General features: G+C 63.1%; 2 protein-coding genes across 6 annotated transcripts; both read left to right on the top strand.

The window, feature by feature from the left end:
• The first annotated feature begins 902 nt into the window (after window positions 1-902).
• On the top strand, window positions 903-9287 carry ECE2 (endothelin converting enzyme 2). 5 transcript variants are annotated; one of them, XM_048314670.1, is made up of 19 exons: window positions 903-1010; window positions 2705-2791; window positions 3168-3312; window positions 3500-3715; window positions 3790-3914; window positions 4059-4205; window positions 4282-4347; window positions 4520-4708; window positions 5123-5265; window positions 5381-5495; window positions 5748-5858; window positions 6050-6148; window positions 6236-6313; window positions 6480-6583; window positions 6921-7031; window positions 7338-7405; window positions 8055-8245; window positions 8327-8422; window positions 8547-9287. In XM_048314670.1, exons 1-19 carry the CDS (start codon window positions 969-971, stop codon window positions 8721-8723), a joined length of 2310 nt encoding a protein of 769 aa, XP_048170627.1. In that variant the 5' UTR covers window positions 903-968; the 3' UTR covers window positions 8724-9287. The 5 variants fall into 5 exon arrangements, 3 of the variants coding, with proteins under 3 accessions (XP_048170627.1, XP_048170628.1, XP_048170626.1); XR_007205762.1 differs by lacking the exon at window positions 8547-9287 and adding an exon at window positions 7585-7643 and having other exon boundaries at window positions 905-1010; window positions 2702-2791; window positions 8327-8418; XM_048314669.1 differs by having other exon boundaries at window positions 908-1010; window positions 2702-2791.
• A 716-nt stretch (window positions 9288-10003) lies between these two features.
• LOC125330920 (mitochondrial ubiquitin ligase activator of nfkb 1-A-like) lies at window positions 10004-13188 on the top strand. The gene is made up of 4 exons (XM_048314672.1): window positions 10004-10506; window positions 10729-10816; window positions 10894-11014; window positions 11767-13188. The coding sequence occupies exons 1-4, from the start codon at window positions 10273-10275 to the stop codon at window positions 12458-12460; spliced, it is 1137 nt and encodes a 378-aa protein (XP_048170629.1). The 5' UTR covers window positions 10004-10272; the 3' UTR covers window positions 12461-13188.
• The last annotated feature ends 5073 nt before the right edge of the window (window positions 13189-18261 follow it).

Genomic DNA, 18261 nt, shown 5'->3' with positions numbered 1-18261 from the left:
AGCGGGTGACCTGCAGTGACGGCCTGTCCCGGACAGGTGGTCACACAGGGTTGGGAACTGTCAAGGCAAGGTGTGAGGTTGTGCACAGCCACGGCCTTCCCCTCGCTCACCACCAAGGCTCTGACCATGGCTGTGCACCCCTGTGTGCGTGTGCTGTGGCATGGGCCTGAGGGTGACATCGGGGTGCCATCCTCTAGGTACCGGGGATGGGGTGTCAGTGTGCGTGTGTGCATCCACCTGTGCGGGCGCCGGTGCACTGGGATGTGTGCCCGGGTACCGGAGCAGGGGGTGCCGCTGCGGCTGTGCACCATTACTACCCGCTGCCGGTGCCAGTGACCAGTACCGTGCGGCGCTGGGGTGCCCCTCTGAGTGCTGAAGACAGGAGCCGGTCCTTGTGTCCCTGTGTCCGTGTGCCGGTGCCCGTTGCGGGCAGCCGCGTGTGAGCCCGAGTTCTGCTGCCCGTGCCGGTGTGGGCGCCGGTCCGAGTGCCAGTGTCGTGAGGGCGGCTGCGGGTGCCTTTGCGGCTCACCGCCCCGGTGCTTTTGCGGCTCTCTGGGGGTGCGAGTGGCGGTGCCGGTGCAGATACCAGTGCGGGTGCCGGTGCGAAGCTCCTCCCGTGCGCACGGCGATCACCTTGGTGGCGGGGCCAGGCCGAGTGGAGCGGAGCGGGGCGACCGGGCTGGGCACCGGGGTCTCCGCTCCAGCCCCTCCCGGGCCGCCGGCCTCCGTCGCCCCCGCCCGGTGCTTGCGGTCCGCGCGCCGCCGATCTCAGCTCCTGCGGCTCCATCCCTCCGGCGCGGCCCCATCTCTGCCCGACCCCATCCCTGCCCGGCCCCGGTGCCTGTCTTGGCGGCAGCGCGGCGCCCGGTGCGGGCCATGGCGGCGGCGGAGGCAGGCGGCGCTGCGGCGGCAGCGGGGGCCCGGCGCGGCCCGGGCGGGGAGCGGAGCTAGGCGGGAGGCGGCCCGGGATGGCCAGGATGAACGTGGCCCTACAGGAGCTTGGACACGCCGTGAGTGCCCGGGGCAGCGGCGCGGCAGGGAGGGGGGCAAGAGGAGGGGAGGACGGAGGGCAGCAGCGAGGGGCTTGGCGAGGGGGACAAGAGGGGGTCGGAGCACAGGAGAGCCCGGGGGCTGGAGAGCTCAAGGAGATGGAAGGGCTGCGGGGGCTTCGGAAACCAGAGGGAGGGAGGGCGAGGGGACTGGTGGATTACAGGGGGCGGCGAGAGCCTATGGGATTCAAGGGCTGTGTGGTGCCGGGGCTAAGGGAACTGAGTGGCTAGAGGGTCGTTCTCCCCCATGGTGGAGGAAGAAGGACGACCCCCCCCCCCCCCCCCCCCCCAAATCCCTGCCTAGGATCGGACAGAGGGAACTGGGGTGGTTCAGCACGGCCCCACAAACCCCGCTCCACCGAGGCATGAAGCGTACCCGGGGTACAGTAATGCAGCTCATAGGGTGACCCTCAAGACAGCACCTCTGGAAGGGGCAGGGGGCTCTGTCCCCACAGATCTCAGATCTACAGAGGAGGTAGGAAGAGCCCCAGAAACAGGCTCCTGCCTTGAGGATGCGCAGAGAAGATGCTGGAGAGGGGGTGCTGGCTACTGCCCAGGATGAGGACCACCCAAAAGGGGAAAGGAGGATGCTGAGGGGAGCTGGGGTGGTGGGGGGGCCTGGCTGGCCAAGCTCCTACAGGATGCTGAGCAATCCCTCCTAATGCCAGCATCCTCCAGGAGCCCAACTCGGTGGGGGGCTCCTGCCAACTGTCAATCCCACCCTCCTGCTGCAGCCCTTGGCGATGCCCCCTCCCCATCCCAGCAGTGTGGCAGAGCTGGGCATGAGGCACTCTCTGCTTTCCCCCCTGCCCATCATCCGTCTCGCCCCAGCTCCTTCCTGGTCCACGACAGCAGCCCTGCAGGCAGCCCTGGGCATTCACTTTAGTCTGCAGCACGGACTGGAGGGTGAGCTGCAACCCACCCAGGCGTTAACTCTGAAGCCTAAGGATAGCTCACAACTGGCAGCATTGCTGATTCTCTTCCACCAAAACCTCTAGCATTTTCTTCTAGCTTATCCCCCCCCCCCCCCCTCCAATGCTGCTGGCTCAACTCCACCACCTCCCTCTTGGCTGAGTCCTCAGCAGCCCTCACGGCTGGATCTGTGCAAGCTGCCTTGCGAGGTCAGGAGTAAGGAGGACCCTGCCCTGATGGCTGGTACACACTGGAGTGCCCCTTCTCCCCTCGCACACTCTGTCCTGAGTCCTGGTCACCCCCGGAGCCAGGATGGGGCTGGAAGCACTTCCAGATGTTTCAGACCTGTGCACATCTGCATGGAAAGTTCCAGTCAGGAGAGGAGGGGTGAGACAGCAGTACTAGGAAACGGTTGCTTGGTGACGGGGACCATGTCTCCGTGGCGATGTGTCACCTGTCGGCAGGGCTTATCCCACAGCTGCCATGGCTACGCAGAGAGATGCTCCGGTGACAGCCCCTGAGACCCTCATTAGCAGCTCTCCCTGTGCTCCCCAGGGCCACACAGGGCTGGGGACAACCTCTGGGGGAAGCCCAGGCACACTGAGAGGGGTCAGGGGCTGCCTCAGCCCCACTGTGTACTCACTGAGCAGGCACCGGTCCCTGCCATAAGAGCCAGAGGGTGTGGCAGGGCGGGGAACAGCTCCCCCCACGCCCCTGTTCCAGCCCGCTCCCTCCCGTAGCAGATGCCCAACTACAAGCGCGCCACGCTGCAGGACGAGGAGGGGCCGGAGCCAGCGGGAGATGGCAGCGCCTCTCCCGACAGCGTGGAGGTGAGGTCTGCCCCGGCTCCTCCATCCTTCCCCTCTCCATCCTCCCTAGCCCCCCTCCTCACCCTCTGGGGCCTGCCTGCAACCAGGTGGGCAGTGGGAGCAGGGTTGGGAGCCAAGCCAGACCTGGCTGTCCCCAGGGATGTACTGGGAGTCAGCCAAAATGCGGCACAGCGTGTGCCTGGACGATCGTCCTTCCTTGTGGCTCGGGCGGGGATGCCAGCACCCACCACCGGCTTGCCAGGGCTGGTGGGGAGAGATGCCCTGGTCCCCATCTCCTCATGCAGCCACGCGTGCACTGGGCAGCGGCGGGGAGGGAAGGGGGGGCAGTGATGTTCGCCCCCCCCATGGTGCGATGGCAGGTCCTGCTCCTGCCCAGGTGGGGTTTCGGAAGGGGCCGGGGACGCTGCTGAGCCGCCTGGCCTCGCGCAGCCAGCTGGAGCTGGTGCTCTGCGCCGTCGCCGTCTCCCTGGCCCTGCTGCTCAGCGTCGCCGTCGTCACTCTGGCCATTCAGTACCGCAGAGGTAGGGAGCCTTGGCAGTGGTGTCCCCACACCCTGGAGGACACGGGAGGATGAGGAGTGCTGGGTCAGCCCAGGGTGCCTGCTCCAGGTGCTCTGCCCATCCTGGGGTACAGACAGGGCTTGGCCCCGCTCCGTGCCTCAGTTTCCCCAGTACACTCGCCCAGCCCCAGGCATGCCTTCCCTGCCAGATCCCTCTCACAGCACGTGCCTGACGGATGCCTGTGTCCGGGTGGCCAGCAAGATCCTGGAGGCCCTGGATACAGAGATGGACCCATGCCAGGACTTCTACCAGTACTCGTGCGGGGGCTGGATTAAGAGGAACCCGCTGCCCAACGGGCGCTCCAAGTGGAGCACCTTCAACAGCATCTGGGACCAGAATCAGGCCATCATGAAGCATCTCCTAGGTGGGCACCAAGGGGTCACAAACACGGAGGGGGTGACCCCTGTGTCACTGGGGCTGACCCACAGCCTCTCGCAGAAAACGCCACCTTCAACTCCAGCAGCGAGGCAGAGCGGAAGACCCAGCGGTACTACCTGTCCTGCCTCAAGGAGCAGAGGATAGAGGAGCTGGGCTCCCAGCCCCTTATGGAGCTCATCGACAAGGTGGGCAGACACCCACACGTGAGCCGAGCTGTCAGGGCTCAGCCCAGCACACCTCCTGCTCAGCTCTTCATGTAACCGGGGAGGGAACAGCCCTTGGGGTTGCATCCCATCCCTCCTTGAGGTGCCGGCTCTGTCTGCTGGCAGATTGGGGGATGGAACATCACTGGCTCCTGGAACCAAACCAGCTTCATGGAGGTGCTCAAGAGCGTGTCAGGCACATACCGGGCAACTCCCTTCTTCACGGTGTATGTGGGTGCAGACTCCAAGAGCTCCAACAGCAACATCATCCAGGTTGGCACCTGGGCACCCAGGGGTGGCAGACACCGGGGGACACCGGAATATCTGTGCTGCCTCTCTCTCCCCTCAGGTGGACCAGTCGGGGCTTTTCCTCCCATCCCGGGATTACTATCTGAACAAGACTGCAAATGAGAAGGTGAGGCTGGGTGCTGGGCATGCTGCCAACTGTAATCAGGGGAAATCCACTAGAATGGGATTCGAGCAGCACTGGGACGAACCTGGCATCTCCATCCTGCCTATTGGGTGCCCACCCCAGGGAGGTGGAATGAGCTGTGGTCAGCACTGAGGCAAGGCTTGGGGTCCCACAGGTTCTGGCAGCATACCTGGACTACATGGTGGAGCTGGGCACGCTGCTGGGGGGCACCCTGGAGCCCACCCGCCTCCAGATGCAGCAGGTGCTGGACTTCGAAACCCAGCTGGCCAACATCACCGTGCCCCAGGCTGAGCGGCGGGATGATGAGAAGATCTACCACAAGATGAGCATCGCCGAGCTGCAGGTGGGCATGGCCCAGAGCAGCCTGGGGACACCCTTCTGGGATATATGGGGAGACATCCAGAGGGCACCGAGGGGTCTGTGCCTATTGCTGTCCCCACTCTGGGACACTCTGGGCAGCCCCATCTGCTGCGGGACATGCACTGGGTGTTGAAGAGTAGTGCCCATCCCCCCCAGTTGTTACCATTTGGGGGAACCTGCCGCCTCGCATTGTGGGGTCCAGGGGTCCCCTCCTTGTCCTGCAGCATTAAGAGCAGCAGGAGGGGTGCTTGGGTGCAGAGAAGGATCTGGAGTGGTGAGGGACTTCGGGTCCTTCCCAGAAAACACAGTTCCTGCCCCAGGAGATCCCCTCCATGCTGAGCAGGATGCAGCAGAGCCATGCCAAGCCCCTGGTGCCACATCCCTGTGTCTCCTCCAGCTGCTGGCCCCTGCCATTGACTGGCTGGATTACCTGTCCTACGCCCTGGCCCCACTGGAGCTGGCGGACACGGAGCCTGTGGTGGTGTATGGGGACACTTACCTCCAGCAGGTCTCTGACCTCATCAATGACACTGACAGGAGGTGAGGCTCCTTCATATCCCTGGCGGTGGCCCCCATGGCAGGGGTACCTTTTGGGCTCATCAGTGTCTTGGAGACATAGACCATGGTGAGCTGCAGCATCTCTCTGCCCCCGCAGCATCCTGAACAACTACCTGATCTGGAACCTGGTGCAGAAGACGGCCTCCAGCCTGGACCAGCGCTTCGAAACAGCCCAGGAGAGGCTGCTGGAGACACTCTATGGCACCAGGAAGGTAACGGAGGGCCCTGGGATCAGAATCCTCTGCCCTCAGCCTGGAAGCAGCCAGGACCTCCTCTGTCCTTCAGATGCCCTTGGGATGCTAAAACCTGGATGCTTCGGAGGGAACCCAGGGACCATCTTTTGGGATGGGGGTTTTGCTGCTGCGCATCTCCCCTCTGATGAGGAGGCAGAGCCAGGCTGGGTGAAGGCAGGGGAGCAGGGGAGTGGGCTGGGGGTCTCACTGACCCTCATCTCACTCCCACAGTCCTGCACACCCCGCTGGCAAACCTGCATCTCCAATACGGATGACACACTGGGCTTTGCGCTGGGCTCCCTCTTCGTCAAAGCCACCTTTGACCGGGACAGCAAGGCCATCGTGAGACTACTTCTGTCCCCATCCCCTCCCCACCACCATCCACGGGAATCCCGTTCCACCCAAGCCCCAGGGCTGGAAGGCGGGGAGCTGGGAAATGGGACCCCCAGCCCTGGGGAGGTTATATCCTGTCCACCCTGTCCCCACCAAGGCATTGTTGGGGGTAGGGCATCTTCATTCCCTCCCCTCCCCAGGCTGAAGAGATGATCAGCGAGATCCGTGCAGCCTTCGAGGTGTCCCTGGACCAGCTGGACTGGATGGACGAGAAGACCAGGCAGGCTGCAAAGGAGAAGGTGACCCCAGGGAGGGAAGTGAATGGGAAACCTCACCCTACCCAGATAAGCCTCCCCATCTCACTGCTGGGGCCTCTCCCCATGCAGGCGGATGCCATCTACGACATGATTGGCTTCCCTGACTTCATTCTGGACAACAAGGAGCTGGACGATGTCTACGATGGGGTAGGGGGCACCTGGCTTTTGGGGAGAGGCTTCGTCATGCCAAGCTCTGGGGGGGCCCCATGGTAGAGCAATGTCCCTGTTTGGGACATTATGCAAAGCCACCCCAGTACTGAGTTCATCCTGGCCAGGGTGTGGACCTGTCCTCATCCTTCCTCTTCCTCACCAGTACGAGGTCTCTGAGGACTCCTTCTTCCAAAATATGCTCAACTTCTACAACTTCTCTGCCAAAGTGATGGCTGACCAGCTCCGGAAACCCCCCAACCGCGACCAGTAAGGGGTGGGCTTGGGGCAGGGAGAAGGATGTGGTCCTGGGTGCCTGGATGGCACTGGTTCAGTGGGGAGGAGGTCACCCTTGTGGGGTAGCACAGCACTGTAGGTCACCTGTAGTAGCACAGGTCACCTGTGGTAGCTGTAGCTTGTCCCCAGGACAGGGTCCCTTGGTAACAGGATGGGGGCAAAAGTGTCAGCCCTGGGCAGGGCCCTGTGGTGGGCAATGGCACAGGAAGGTGCTGGGGTTGGGGTGAGAGGGGACACATCCCTGCCTGTCCCCTCTCCCTGTCCCATCTCCCTGCCTGTCCCCTCTCCCTGTCCCATCTCCCTGCCCCAGGTGGAGCATGACCCCACAGACTGTCAATGCCTATTACCTGCCCACCAAGAACGGGATCGTCTTTCCTGCTGGGATCCTCCAGGCTCCCTTCTACGCCCGCAACCACCCCAAGTGAGTCTGGCATGGGGGGCACCTCCTGGAGGCATGGGTTGGATCAGGGCCAGCACACCACAGAGCCTCCCACAGTCACAAAGAAAAGCCCTGGAGAGCTTGAGTGTCCCTCAAGGCTTTACATCCTGCAGTCAACACCACCTGCAAAGTCCCCTTAGGGCCACCAATGTCCCCAACAGGACTGACTCCCAGCTGGGTCCCAGCTGGAGCAGAGTTTCATTGGGTGCCCACACACAGATGGGGTGGGCTGCAACAGTATCATTAACACATCCTGTACTTACCTGGTTCTTTCCCATGGCCCCACAGAGCCCTTAATTTTGGTGGCATCGGCGTGGTGATGGGGCATGAGCTGACGCATGCATTTGATGACCAAGGTGAGAGCCTACAAGCAGCGTCGGCCCCGACCCCCGTCACCTTCCTGTCCCCCCCCAGTCCCTTCCCTTGGCGTGGGGAAGGGGTGCCCTGGGTGCACAGGGGTCCCGCTTTGCCATCCATTGCGTCATGTGTGCTCGTGCCCCCCGGCCACCCCCCTTCTATTGTCCTGTCTCCCCAGGTGGCATCTGCCGATACCTCCCCCCGGCTTCTCTGTGCAGCTTTCGCTCCATCCGCTTGGTGAGGACACAGTGTCTGCAGCCCCAGCCCCCTTCTCATCCTCCTCCCTCCAGGGCATGGGATGGGTCCCTCTCACATCCACTCTGCTTTGCGCCTTCACCACAGCCCTGGAGCCAACATGGGGTCAATGAGTGAATTGGGGGTCAGAGATCTGGGTTGGCATAGTGGGAATGCAGTGGGGGATGGCTGGGGACCCAAGTACATGGCAGAGCCCCAGGCAGAGCCTGCCCACAGCAGGGGCTGGGGGACACCTTTCCCCCTGGGCGTGGACCCAAGGTGCCAGGTCCCCCGGCATCCCCCGGTGCCATTCCCCCACCACACCCCACTCTGCTTCGGGAACCCCTGCAGCAGAGGGGCTGCAGGGGGACGGCTTCCCCTGGTCCCACCCCAACCCACAGCTCGGTCCTGCAGGACGGGAGTACGACAAAGAGGGAAACCTGCGGCCATGGTGGCAGAACTCCTCCCTGGAGGCCTTCAAGAACCGGACGGCGTGCATGACAGAGCAGTACGGCCACTACACCGTCCACAGCGAGAAGGTCAACGGGCGGCAGACACTGGGCGAGAACATCGCCGACAACGGCGGGCTCAAGGCAGCCTACAACGTGAGTGCCGCCATCCGGAGGGGACACGGACCCCCGTGCCTGTCTGTCCCCCCCCGGCGCTTCAGGCCAGCTCTCCCACAGGCTTACAAGTCCTGGCTGCAGAAGAACGGAGAGGAGAAGCGCCTGCCAGCCCTGGGGCTCACCAACCACCAGCTCTTCTTCGTGGGCTTTGCGCAGGTAGGGCGGAGCCAGAATATGGGCTTCCCGTCCCTCCCTGGCTCCTCGGAGCCACCCCATAGCTCCCCATCCTGCACCGGGGGGTGCTCTGTCCCCATCCCTGAGGCTGCTCCTGCTCCGTCAGGTGTGGTGCTCCGTCCGGACGCCCGAGAGCTCCCACGAAGGGCTGGTGACCGACCCCCACAGCCCCGACAAGTACCGTGTCATCGGCACCCTCAGCAACTCCCGGGACTTTGTCGAACACTTCGGCTGCCCCCTGGGCTCCCCCATGAACCCCGGCAAGCACTGTGAGGTGTGGTAGGAAGGGGGAGGGTGCTGGGGACAGAGGGGATGATGCTCTGCTGTGCCCCCCCTCCCCAGACCTCAGTGGCTGCCGGAGCTGGCCACGGGCAGAGAGAAGTCCCGCTCCTGTGCTCACTATGCACACCCCACTTCTGCACCCTCCCCGGCACACACGGCCCCACACCAGGCACCCACCGCAGCCCCATCCACAGCTTGGGGCTGAACACGGCCGGCAGAGAGGCTGTAGCACCCCCAAAACGCAGCTCTGCCCCCCAACCCTGATGTGCTTGAGTCGGGCACAGCTCAGTGTCCTCTGCGCTGCGCCCCCCGCCTCAGGCGGGCAGGTCAAAGGGGCCCCAGGGAAAGCACCAGAGCCAAGATCCCCCTGCTCCTGCCCAACAACCTGCCGGAGATGGAGGCTGGGGGCCACCCGGCTCCGCTCTTCCCTTGTCCTCTCCCAGTCCAGCTTGGCTTCCCCATCCACTTCTGCTGGGACCAGCGGGCGGCAGCGGGGACTCTGGTGCCTTCAGCTGTGGGTGGCTGTCGCCGAGTTTATTTAACGATTAAAAGCAGTTTCCACTTACTCCAGCAGTTCCGGGTCCTTCGCGGTGTCGGGGCGGGGGGAGAGGTGGGATCTGGAGCGGTGGGGGGGTGACTCCAAGGCTGGGGACGCGGGGGAGGTGAGACATCCCGAGGGAGGGGAGCGGGGGATGATATGTCTGGATGGACATTCCCTGAATGAGGGAAGCAGAGGTGTGGGGAGGAACCGCAAGGCTGGTGGGGACGAGCCAGAGCCGCGGGAGTCCCCGGTAAAGCCCAGCCCGGGGGTCCCGCTGCCTCGAGCGGGTGACCCCAACCTGCCCCAAGCCTCCACTCCGAGCCCCCGGGACCCGCCCCGGCCGGTCCCGCCCCGCACAGCGCGGCCCCAGCCCTACCCCGGGGTCTCCCGAACTCCCCGGTACCGGGACCCCGCGGGACTCCGCAGCAACGGACCGAGGCGCTTGCAAGGGCTGCTGGGAGTTGTGGTCCTACCCGCAAGCGGCGGAAGACATGACGGGAGCTGTAGTTCGGCGTGAGGGATGCTGGGAGGGGTAGTTCGGTCACGGAAGGCCCGCCGCCCCGCCGCGAGGGCTGGACTACATTTCCCAGCAGGAAGCGCGGCAGGGCGAGGGTCCGGGCCTGGGCGCCTCGGGGGTACGGGGGCAGCGGGGCCGGGCGCGGCGGCGGGGCCGGGCCGGGATCGAGCCGGAGGCTGGGCCGGGATCGAGCCGGAGGCTGGGCCGGGAGAGATCGGTGGGCCGGACCTGGGTGGGAGCCTGGGCCAGGCCCCGGGCTGGGTCACGGGTGCTGGGCCTCGGCCCGATCCCGGGTGCGGGACTGGGCCCCTGCTGGGCCGGGGGTGCGGGGTCGAGCCGGGTACCGCGCACCTGGGGTGCTGGAGGTGAACTATCCCCGCCGGTGCCGTGGGCAGGCTTGGCCCTGGGGCAGCAGAGCCTGAGGACAGGGGCGGAGGAACATCCCTGCCTTGGGGTCCAAGGCAATGAGACAGCCCCACCTTGGGGACAGGGATGCAGGGACACCCCTCTCTTCGGAACAAGGGCAGTGGGATGTCCCCATCATGTGTGACACGGCCCCATTCCCCACACAACATGCTCACCTTGCAGGCATTGCTGCCCAAGCCTGGAACCATGGATAAACCCATCACTCCGGGGGAGCTGCTGTGTCTGGGCTCCAGCCTTGCCTTCTCTGGCCTCTTCTACTACTTGTACAGGAGGAAAGCCAGAGTCGTGGCACGCATACAGGTAGCCCTGTCTCTCTTTCCTGCCCACTGTACCTTCCCCACTGCCCTCCACACTTTGATTTGGGTGCACACACTGATGCCTGCAGCCTGCTCCATCCTCTGGTGACTTCATGACATGCAGGACTGAGCAGGCCACATCCTGCCAGAGATCTCCACAGAGCCATTCTTGGCCCACTTGCTACCTGTCCCTGCCCGTGCTCACACTCAGTCCATGCTCTTCCAGGAGGCCCCAAAGCTCCAGGTCGATGACGATTTGCCAGCCCTGGTGTCTGCAGCTGAGGGGAGGTGCCTGCCTTATGTTGCCCTGGAAGGTAAGGACACCCTGTGGCCTTGCACGAGGGACAAGGGTCAGGATCTCTTTTAGCCATGCCACATCCCTTGTCCTTAGGCATAGTGCTGCCAGCCCAGGCTGCACTGACCAGCCACTACCATGAGGGGCTGCAGGGCGTGATCCAGAAACTGCTGCTGAAGGAGCATCGGCTGATCTGGAACAGCTTGGCCCAAAGCTGGTGAGTGATGGGAAGGGACCACAGGAGTGGGCTTGCAGCAGTGAGTCCAGACCCCCATCCTCTGGGGCCATGTGAGAGGCAGCAAATAACTTGGTTAAAGACTTTAGTCCCTATGCTTAGCTCAGCGATGAGAGCTCAGAGCTTCTCGGCGTTGTGGCCAGCAGGAACGGGGCAGCGATCATGCCCCTGTACTTGGCACTGGTGAGGCCACACCTTGAGTCCTGTGTCCAGTTCTGGGCCCTCAGCTCAGGAAGGACGTTGAGCAAGTCCAGAGAAGGGCAGCAGAGCTGGTGTAGGGCTGGAGCACACGTCTGATGAGGAGCAGCTGAGGGAGCTGGGGATGTTTAGCCTGGAGGAGATGCTGGGGTGGCCTTACTGCTCTCTACAACCCCCTGAGAGGAGGTTGTAGCCAGGTGGTGATCGACCTCTTCTCCAAGGCAACCAGTGACAGGACAAGAGGAAATGGCCTCAAGCTGTTCCAGAGAGGTTTAGGTTAGGGATTAGGAAGAACTTCTTCACAGAAAGGACAATTAGACATTGGAATGAGCTGTCCAGAGAGTGGGAGGCTCCACCACCAGGGAATTGGTGGAGATTACATCCTTGGAGGTGTTTAAGGAAAGACTGGACATGGCATTTAAGTGCCATAGTTTAGTTGCTAAGCTGGTATTCAGCTGTAGGTTGGACGTGATGATCTCAGAGGTCAACCTAACTGATTTTGTGATTCTCCACACCCCAACCCTCTCCACTTGCAGGAGCGAGAGCGAGCGGGTGCTCTCAGAGCAGATCTACACCGTCCCCTTCCTGCTGGCCTCACCAGGCCCTGAGGCAGTGACACAGGTGAGTGTGGAGAGCCCACTCCAAGCCGTCTGCCTGCCCCTGGAGATGGTGTACGAGCGGTTTCAGCAGCCAACCCACGGCTTCCGTGACCTGCTGGGCCAGTACCTGCTCGGGGAGAAGCCCAAGGGCATCCTGGAGACGGAGGAGATGCTGCGGGTCGGGGCTGGGCTGACGGGCATCGGGGAGCTGTCCCTGCACCCCGACGGCTCCCTGCACCTCCAGCCACCGGCCCGGGGAGGCGAGTTTTTCCTGTGCCTGGGGGACTGGCAGACGGTGCTGTCGGAGCTGGAGTCGGCGGGCGGGCTCTGGAAGGGGGCAGCGTTGCTGTGCGCGGCCGCGGGGCTGGCCATCCTCCTGCACGCCCTGTGCCGCGCCTACCGCCGCTCCCGCCCCAGGCGGCAGCAGGACAAGGAGCTGGATGGGGAGGAGGCCGGGGACCGGGCACCCGAGGACTCCTGCGTGGTCTGCCTGTCACGGCCCCGCGAGTGCGTCCTCCTGGGCTGCGGCCACATCTGCTGCTGCTTCCGCTGCTTCCAGGCCTTGCCTACCCGCCTCTGCCCCATCTGCCGGGGGCCCATTGACCGCGTGGTGCCCCTCTACCAGGCCTAAGAGCACCTGGGGGTGCCCAGGGAGGGGCAGCACGAACTCAGCCGAGCCTGGAGCCTGCATAAATCTCAGCTGTCTCCTCATGTGCAGCTGTGCAATTGCTATTGGGAGGGAGGGGTCTTGTTGTGCCCTTCAGTCTGTTTTAGGGAGGGGGGGAGTTACAGCCTCCTCATCCTCCCTTTGTCTACCAGGAAAATCTACACAATGCCTGAGCTAAGGAGCTGAGACCCCAACCCCACACTGGGGCACTACTTTGGCTGCCAGCTGTTGGACTGGTGTCCCTTTTTGAGCCATGACCTCCCAAAAGCCACGCAGGACTTCTCCCTTGTGGTTTTTTTTCCAGTGTGTGGTTTTATGGGGAGGATTATGAGGGCAAGACCAGGGCTGGTGGGACACAGCAGGCACAGTGAAATGGCAGAGACCCAAACCTCAGTGGCATACCTTGGTGCCACCATTTGTCCTGCCACCCCAATCCATGTTCCTACAGCCACTGCCCAGGCCACACTGGGGACACCCAGGGGCTGGCAGTGAGGAATCCCTTTGCCAGCTGCTCTATCACCAAGAGGGATTTACGTCCCTCTGTCACTCTCTGCAAGGAGAACAGCTTTAGGGTGCCCCAGAGCCTGCCCTCGTGTCCAGCCCCACTGCACAGCTTTCCTGCTCACCTCCCGGACAGGATCAGGTGTGGGAATGACTTGCAGTGATGTGGAGTGATAAAGCCAAGGAGCCGAGCTCAGCCTCGCCTCTTCCTTCGCGCCGTTAAGCTGGGGGCTGGGTAGGTGCTGGGAGCCAAGGCTCTCCCCTTGGAGGGGTGGGCACCACTGCCTCCCCTCCTTCCTCATCCAAGGAGCTGGCCCAGGTTCACAATGGAGCCCAGGTGCATCTCCTCCAGATGCAGCCCTGGATGGGGGGTGGCAGGACACACAGGACCGTTGCCAAGGTGATTGTGCTCCTCGGGTCTCCATGGTAACTCTCCCCTGGACTGCTCCCCATCACTGCCTGGCTGCAGTTGCCCAGGCAACCCACGGGCTCTCCTGGCTCCTGCAGCTTTGGGGCACCCAGGGTTTGGGGGTGGGGGACAGTGCTGGCAGGCCACTGTCAGCCAGGCAAGCAGTGTTGGGATTGGAGGGAGATGATGTGCCCCCTCCCCAGGGCAGTGGCCACCATTGCTGCCAGGCTGGGGGCTTGCTTGGGCCAAGGGTACCTTTGCAGGGTTGCCCCCAGGACTCACAGCCAGACATGAGGCCCCAGAGGACCCAATAAGGCCTCCTGTGACCCACATGCATTTTTGGGGTGGGGATGTGTGGGGGGAGTTCTCTGCCTCCAGCCCCGTTTTTCTCAGCCCAGCCTCTTCCCTGGGCTGCAGAGTGAGCAGTGGGGCCCAGATCCCCCCCACCCCCCCGGCACTGGGCATCCCCCCCGCAGCAGGAGGGATTTCGGGAAGGAGATAAATACCAGATGGGAGAGGGCCGGGCTGCCAGGAACACACTCCCTGCATGCCAAGAGCTGCTGCCGCGAGTGGGCGCGTGGGCCGGGGAGGGCGGGGGGTGCCCCTGCTCCCGGAGACTGCTCACCTCATTCCCCAGGGCCCACCAGCCAGCCAAGGATGGGACAATTAGAGAGGGGCCTGCACCCCCCCACTCCCCTTTGCCCCCAAAGGTGCCCAGGGCAGGGAGCACATCCCTTGTGCTGATGGCACAGAGGGAGGCTGCCACTCTCCCGTGCCGGGGCATAGCCTTGCCCGGGTCCCTGCCGCTCCCAGGAGGCCACCAGCCCGGCAGCGGCCTGGGTGCAGACCCTGCTGCCAGTCCTGCCTGGCATGGCTCCGGGCAGCAGCATGACTCACCCACTCAGCTCATCACCAGCTAGAGCTTGCCGTGCCAAACCCGCGGCACGGGCTGGCACAGGGGCTGGCACAGGGGCTGCCCGGCGGTGCTGCAGTGCCCGCATCCCCAGACAAACCCGCTGTGTGCCTCCCGTGGGTATTTGGTCGGGAGCAGGACAGTGGGGAGCTCACAGTGCCTGGGCTGAGTGCTGCCCAGCCTCTCTCCCCATCACACAGGCCATGCATCCTGGCAGCTTCCTCCTCTCACCCACAGGGTGCCCGTGTGCCAGCCCGTGCCCATGGCCTCCGCCCGCTCCCCCCAGGGCTGCCAGCCCGCTCCGCCTGCCTCCCTGTCTGTTGTCATGGTGACCAGATATGTGGTGACAGGCGAGGATGGAGCCTCACACCTCAGCAGGGCTGTTTGCCCAGCACGGTTGGCTACCCCCACCCTCCTGCTCTTCCCCTGTCACCCCCGGGTCTCGGCAGGGGACCCTCAGTGAAGCCCCTGCCCCAGGCAGTGTGCTGGGGGTGTTCCATCTGCTCAGATGCCAGGATCGCAGCTGTATCCCAGGCAGGTCATGTGAGGAATGGGGACAGTGCCATCCTCCTTCCACCTCCCCTGACAGGGCACCCCCTTCTCAAAGCCAGGCTGTGCACAGAGACTCATTTCAGTAATGACAACCTGTCTTTCTTCCCTGGGAAAGGCTCCATCCCTCCAGGGATAGCCTCATCCTCCCACAGCAGCAGCTGCAGGAACAGCAGAAGATGAGGAGCATGCCACTCTTGCACATTTGCCCTGGGCTCACCCACAGGACAGCTGCCAAGCAGGATGCCTGTCCCCCAACATCTCTGCACTACGGTGACAACGTTCACCACAACCATCATCTCACAAGGCCATCCCCATTGCCTGGACCCAGCCCAGTGCATGTCTCTGCTCCCAAAAACATCTGGACCGTGGCACAGGCAGCACACAAAGCGGCATCCCCACCTGGGCTTTGGCTACTGGGAGCCAGCAGCAACAGCCAGGGATGGGCACATCCCCAGCCTTACCAGTGACATAGTCCCCAGTGCTGGGATGGGGACTCGGGGAGAGCATCAGTGCCAACAGCAGGCGCTCAGTGAGGCCCCGCCAGGCTGTGGCTGCCACTGCTGTGAAACAGAAGTGCCATTTCACGTTTCTTGGCAGGGCTGGAAGCAACACAGATGGAGGTACCCGCACTGGCCTCCTGGCATGCCTTGGCAGCCCCCAGCCCTGTGGCACCAGCCCCAGGTGATAGCACCGCCTCCCAGACCTGCAACAGAGAAAGCCCTGCGTCCTGTGGCTGATGCCTCCTGCTTCCTTTCAGCTCCCTGACATCGTCACTGTCTGCCAGGCTACTGACCCCATTCCTGCCAGGCGTTGGAGTGGATGGGAGCGCCTGCTGGTCCCCAGCTCCAGCTGCCCGGTGTCTCTGCAGAGCATGGGCAGGACGTGCCCCACCACAAGCCGTTTGCACATGCACAGGGTGATTCTCCACCATAAAACCACTTAAACCATCAGTGAGTGCAGGAAAACCCCTCACCTCCATCACAGCACCTGGACTAAGCACCCGAATTCCCGCCAAGGGTACAGGGCTCAGGAGCAGTATCCAGGTGTGGAGCTAGGGCATGACAGGTACTGATGAGCTCCCAGAGCATCAGCACAACCTCTACTGCCAGCCCCACTGCAGCTGGGAGTCTGATGCTGTGCCTCCTACCCAGCCCCATATCCACCGGGGAGTGGGGCACACCTGACCCCCAGCTCTTTCATCATCCCCAAGGTGTCTCAGCTCAGGGGCTGCTGCCCAGGTTTAAGTAGCTAGGGCAGGAAGAACCACCTGCTTCCCACTCCCACAGCCCTTTCTTTCCAGTGGAGTTGGCTTTGTGTTGGACAAAAGGCTGCAAAGGAAGCAAGAAAGGAGATTACGTGGCTGCTAAAAGACGGATAAGGAAGGTGGGCTGAGAGCCAGGGGAAGGAGGATACTTGTCTGGCTCACCAGGGGGGATGCTACATGAAATGGCAGGGGATGAGGGAGGTCTCTTATGCGCCCCACTGCCAACCCACTCATATTCAGGTCCTTGGTACCTTCCCCTGCTACTCAGGGATGTGTGACAAGCAGCATCCTTGGGGAGCCAGAGACTAGAGCTGTCCCAAGGAGATGCAGAGCCCAGAGACACAGTGTTTCCCTGTCCCATCCACAGCCCAGCTGTGCTGGCACAAATCCAGCCCGCCTCCTGCCTGGAATGGGCAGATGGTAATTCCCACACCCCAAATCCCAGGCAGCCCCACAGAGCTCCCCCCACCCCATATCCAAGTCAAGTAGCTCCCCTGGGTGTGAGTCACTGTACAGATACAGGTGTGGGATAAGCAGGGCCATTCCCAGGGTGACCCCTTTCCAACCTCTCCCCAGCAGCCTGCCAGGCTGGGAACCCTCCTGGAGTGCTGCACCGGTGCCACTCACATCCCACACAGCCCATCTGCTGCTCTTCCCGCTCACCCCCGGCCCCGCGCGTGCCACGGTCTGCCTGTCCCTGCCCACGGGCAGTGGCACGTGGGCTCAGCAACGGGAAAAGCAGGCCACATCTCAGCGTGGGCCTCTTGCCTATTTTCCCAGGTACCTTTCATAGGAGCAGAAGCTTTCACATGAAAAAGTTCAAGCTGGTTCCCCAGCAAAGGCATGAATAAAGGCATTGCCTTGCCAGGAGAGCAGGCACCACTGTCCTGACCTGGCTCTGGCAGGGGACAGCAGTGACCAATACTCTGCAGATCCAGACACAAAGGTAAAACCATGGCTGAGCCTTCCCAGAATAGAAGAACCTGCCTGCCCTCATGGGCCAGCCCAGCTGATGCTCTTCTGCAGCACCTTTCAGCAGGATGTCTGACTATGGAGATGCTGGAATAGCAAGATGGACCACAGAGCTGTCTGTAAAACCCCACTCTCACTCCCTTAAGATATTCTCATAGGGCTGAGGGCTGTGATCTGACACTGCAACCTGAGCTTAAATAGCCCCCAGCTGCCCTGAATGGGGGAGGTCCAGGGTGAAGCTGCTCAGAACCACCAATGCGAATTAATGCAATCACTGCCCTGGCAGTGAACAATGTAGGAGGAAAGATTCAGCATGGGTCTGGGGTAGAGGTGTGTAGATACAAATGTGGCTCTGGAGGTCACCCCTTGCTGCCCCATAGCAGGTCCCCACAGGGGATAGCCCTTCCCCTTTGCCACAGACAGTCCCCAGGGAAGGGTCAGTGGAACAAGGGGCGTCCCAGGGCACAGCCCCCACGTGGCCATGCTTACAGACACCTGCAGGATCACACCTGTGCAGCCCTGCATTCCTGCAAAGATATGGAATGGGAGGATATGTACAAACACGTGCACATATGGGGGCAAGAGGACTGGCAGGGATTGAGGCAGGACTGGTGTGGCTCCAAGGGGGAATCCCAACACTGAGGGGGGCTGCAATAGTGGGTGCCTGGATGGGTGTTGGGCAAGAGACACAAGCGAGGGGCTGAGGAAGACCCAGGGTGGGAGCTGGCCTGGAATTCTGAGGGGTTGAGCTTTCTAGGCTCTGGCGTGCTTGGGGACTGGAGCAGGGTGTTGGGGGTCTGTTTGGCATCATCTTTGCATGCCAGGGGAGGGCCCAGCTGTGTCCGGTGGTCCTCAGCTGTCTGACCCGGGGGCGCCCGCCTGTGACAAGGATTCCCCTTTCCATAGGGGCACCCCGTGGTTGGGGGCACCCCCGAGTCGAGGCGACCGCCTCGGCAAGGCTGTGCCGGGGGGAGCACGCTGCTCTGGGGCCGGGGCAGGGGCTGGGGCGGCGGTGTGGTAGGGTCCCCATCCCAAGCGGGCGGTCACCGGGCACCGGCTGTGGGGGTCCCCCGTCTCTGTCCTGTCCGGGCCGGGCCGGGCCGCGGCGCTCCGGAGCCGCCCCCCGCCGGGGGGGTCCCCGCTCCCCCCGGATG

Source organism: Corvus hawaiiensis, chromosome 10, assembly GCF_020740725.1.
Source record: "Corvus hawaiiensis isolate bCorHaw1 chromosome 10, bCorHaw1.pri.cur, whole genome shotgun sequence".
NCBI classification, from domain to species: Eukaryota; Metazoa; Chordata; class Aves; order Passeriformes; family Corvidae; genus Corvus; species Corvus hawaiiensis.
Note: the sequence above shows the minus strand (reverse complement) of the source record. Positions and strands in the feature narration are given on the sequence as shown.

Coding starts and splice junctions, on each gene's coding strand:
- LOC125330920 (XM_048314672.1), top strand. CDS start 10,273: ATGCAGGGACACCCCTCTCTTCGGAACAAGGGCAGTGGGATGTCCCCA. Junction 10,507..10,728: donor GAGTCGTGGCACGCATACAG/GTAGCCCTGTCT, acceptor ATGCTCTTCCAG/GAGGCCCCAAAGCTCCAGGT. Junction 11,015..11,766: donor AACAGCTTGGCCCAAAGCTG/GTGAGTGATGGG, acceptor CTCCACTTGCAG/GAGCGAGAGCGAGCGGGTGC.
- ECE2 (XM_048314669.1), top strand. CDS start 969: ATGGCCAGGATGAACGTGGCCCTACAGGAGCTTGGACACGCC. Junction 4,206..4,281: donor CCAACAGCAACATCATCCAG/GTTGGCACCTGG, acceptor CTCTCCCCTCAG/GTGGACCAGTCGGGGCTTTT. Junction 6,584..6,920: donor AAACCCCCCAACCGCGACCA/GTAAGGGGTGGG, acceptor TCCCTGCCCCAG/GTGGAGCATGACCCCACAGA.